The following is a 3912-nucleotide window of genomic DNA, read 5'->3' on the forward strand; positions in this document are numbered from 1 at the left end:
TGTCTCTATGTCTAGAAAGCTTCATATATCTATAAAAAATGAACCCAATGACGTGGTGATTCATTATACATAATTTTTTATTCTAAAAACAGTTGCAATAGCTTAATCAGACTTAATATAAAATGATGAATCTAATGGACTAATTTTTTAAGCCGACCCACTCTCCACTATTAAGAGGTTTAATTCAAAGAGAATTTTGACAAATTTAGATGGCCTCTCAAAATAGAGAATTTAAAATACATGGGCTTGCAGAGTGACGATCTTGCATACGAAATTTGAATATTTTTTTTTTAGAAAAGAAGGCCTTTCCCAGAAACCCAGGTACGGTACAGAGGCCGAATTGCTTTTGACTTTCAATCAATTTTACTTTTAGTTATCCTGTTTGGTCAATTTGAATATGATTTGTCGAGTTCACACTTAAAATTTAGTTTGCAGATGAAATTTGGAAATATCAATAGGGCAAAGGACTATTTCCCACCCAAATTATATTGAACTCTAAAAGTTCCCTCTATTAACTATAAAAATATCGTTTATCCACTTATGATCGGTTAAATTTAACAGAATCCTAACCCCTAAAAATTTAATCTCATTCACCCCTCTAAAAGTTTAAAAATTAACTTTTCTCCCCTAAGTCAAGTTTGAAAAGATCACATTTCCCCCCTAGGGTTTAGTTTCCAAACCCCTTCACTTTCTCTGATGCCATCGCCGGCCGTCTCTCCCTCCCAACGGTTTCTCTTCCACCAATGACCCTTCTCAACTCCCCCCCCCCCCTAACCCATTCGATGCCAAGAGACATCGTCTAAGAAGAGAAATTGTCTTCCCAGATGATGAAGACAAGATCAATCGATCTCATCTTTGTTATTTGGGAAGACGATCGTCTTCCCAGATGAAGACGACTTGTCTTCCCAGGGGACGACAAGTCGTTTCATCTTCATCTAGGAAAACGATCGTCTTTCTAAACGATAAAGACGAGATCGATCGATCTCATCTTCTTCGTTTGGGAAGACGATTTCTCTTCCCAGACGATGTCTCTCGACGTCGGATGGGTTGGGGTAGAGTTGAGGCAGGCCGTCGGTAGAAGAGAAACAATCGGGAGGGAGAGGCGGCCTGCGATGACGTCGGAGAAAGTGAAGGGGTTTGGAAACTAAACCCTAAAGGAGAAATGTGATGTTTTCAAACTTGACTTAGGGGAGAAAAATTAGTTTTTAAACTTTTAGGAGGGGAGAAATGAAATCATATTTAAGTTTATTTTTAATATTAAATATAAAATGATGATTTTATCTTTACTATCGTTAATTTTAACCGCTCATGAATGGATAAATAGTATTTTCATAATTAATGGAGAAAACTTTGAGCATTCAACATAGTTTAGGTTCCATATCAATATCATAATAAGCCATGACGTCCAAGTCGACATTTTACCTTATAAAAACCCAACCATACGACTTTCTTCTTCAACTTTTCCTCCAAAACTCAAATCTTTTGTCGGTCATGGCGCTTAATCTTCTAACTTCAGTTCTCCTTCTCATAATCACTTCGCTAGTTTTCCTTCTCATCACCAGTCAAAGGAGCTCCAAAACAAAGGGTTCATCATCATCGTATCCTTCCAGTAATGCAGTTCTTCCAAAATGCTACCCAATAGTGGGCTCCTTTTTCTCTTTTCAAGCCAACAAAAACCAATTACTCCAGTGGGTAACTAAAATTCTGCAAAATATCCCTTCTGCAACATTTACCTTGCATAGGTTAGGAGGCCAGGTCTCTATCTTCACAGCCAATCCAGCCAATGTACAGCATATCCTCAAAACCAACTTTAACAATTACCCAAAAGGCGCTGGATTCGGAACAACTCTCTCCGACTTTCTGGGTCACGGTATTTTCAATATTGACGGCGAACAATGGAAATTTCAAAGGCAGATTTCAAGTCACGAGTTCAATACCAAAACCCTCCGAAAATTTGTCGAAACCGTCGTTGAAACTGAACTCTCCGATCGCCTTATTCCCATTCTTGAAAAGGCGGCTGCCGATAAACAAGTGCTAGATTTTCAAGATGTTCTTCAACGATTTGCTTTTGATAATATATGCAGGATCGCTTTTGGTTACGATCCTGAATATCTGTTTCCATCTTTTCCCAAAGCCAAGTTCGCTCAAGCTTTTGACGAGTGTGTTAAAATAAGCAGCGAAAGATTTCCATCGCCTTTACCCATAATCTGGAAGGCTAAACGGCTTCTCAATATTGGCTCCGAAAGGCGTCTAAAACTTGCAATTTCTGAAGTGAAAGAATTTTCAAAGAACATCATAAAAGAAAAAAAACAAAACCCAGATGAGTCCATGGATCTTTTGACGCGATTCTTAAGCTCAGGCAAATATGACGATGACTTTGTCACTGATATAGTCATCAGCTTCACACTCGCCGGACGAGACACAACATCTGCTGCTTTGACGTGGTTCTTCATGCTGATCTCAAAACATCCTGAAGCCGAAAAAGAAATTCTTAACGAAATCAAAGAAAAATCAGACACGCCAGTATATGAGGACATAAAAGATATGGTGTACACGCACGCATCACTCTGCGAGAGCATGAGATTCTACCCACCGGTACCTGTAGACTCCAAAGTAGCGGAGAACGACGACGTATTGCCAGACGGGACAATTGTGAAGAAAGGCATGCGAGTGGCGTATCATCCATACGCAATGGGGAGAATGGAGAAGCTGTGGGGAAAAGATTGGAGCGAGTTCAAGCCAGAGAGGTGGTTGAAGAGGGAAGAAGATGGCAGTTGGAGCTTTGTTGGAAGGGATTCGTACACATATCCTGTGTTCCAAGCAGGGCCGAGGATATGTTTAGGGAAGGAGATGGCGTTTTTGCAGATGAAGAGAGTAGTAAGTGGGGTGTTGAAGAGGTTCAAGGTGGTGCCGGTGATACAGGAGACTGTTGAGCCAGAGTTTGTGGCCCATTTGACGGCCAAGATGAAAGGTGGGTTTCCGGTCAGGATTGAGGAGAGGAATGACTTCAAATTATAAGGATCATGATAGTATATACCGGACAAATGTCGTATGTGTATGGTATATTGTATTAATAATTTAAAATTAAAATTTCTCAGTATGTCTTCTATAAATAATACTAAAATAATATATTATTAGTTATTATATCACGATTTTAAAAAATTTAAAATTTTTCACACCTATCTTAAAATTTAAAATGTAAGAATTTAGTTACACTTATACCATTCTTTAGGTTTTGGAAAACTGAAACTTAAAAGTTGAGTGTGGCATTAATATACCAATATTCTCTCATAGATCATGACTTAACATTTACGGTAATTTAATTAGTCATAACATTTAATCTATAAGGATTAAAATTTATAGGTGCTGAATCCGTAATTGTTCAATCCATCTAATCAAAGTGACAACTAGGTTTATCGTTCGCTTCGTCAAGAACTGTAAATCCTAGGAAAATAATCAACTGGAGTAAATGCAATGTCGTACATTTGTATTGTCTTGCTTCGTTGGTCTTTCTAATTCGTAATGCTATTGTTTAATTAAATTCGAGATTGTATCCGAATTATTAATCAATAAGGGTTAATTAGAATACATATTTTTGATTAACTAATCATAAAGAATGACAGATAAATTTAATACCACAACGAATATTTAAATAATTAATTCGATATTTTTGGTTTCGACGATCAATCGTAGTTCCAATGGTGAATGTGACCATAGACCAAGGTTTGTTTACTTGATTATTTGTTTTAGATTATTTCGTTGAATTTTTATTTATTGTTTTTTTAATTATAATTTGTATTCAATTCAAAACCCTCTTTTATTTTCTTGTTTTGATTGATTTGTGATGACATAATAATTAAAACTCTTTGAGAGAATGATCCTTACTTTCCTTTACTACATTTTTGTTGTAGG

The 3912-nt window shown here is 36.9% G+C and overlaps 1 protein-coding gene across 1 annotated transcript; it reads left to right on the top strand.

The window, feature by feature from the left end:
* The first annotated feature begins 1478 nt into the window (after positions 1-1478).
* Positions 1479-3034, top strand: LOC123214932 (cytochrome P450 94A2-like). Its single transcript, XM_044634960.1, has one exon. The coding sequence runs from the start codon at positions 1492-1494 to the stop codon at positions 3016-3018; it is 1527 nt and encodes a 508-aa protein (XP_044490895.1). The 5' UTR covers positions 1479-1491; the 3' UTR covers positions 3019-3034.
* The last annotated feature ends 878 nt before the right edge of the window (positions 3035-3912 follow it).

The sequence above is a fragment of the Mangifera indica genome, chromosome 4 (genome assembly GCF_011075055.1).
Source record: "Mangifera indica cultivar Alphonso chromosome 4, CATAS_Mindica_2.1, whole genome shotgun sequence".
NCBI lineage: Eukaryota > Viridiplantae > Streptophyta > Magnoliopsida > Sapindales > Anacardiaceae > Mangifera > Mangifera indica.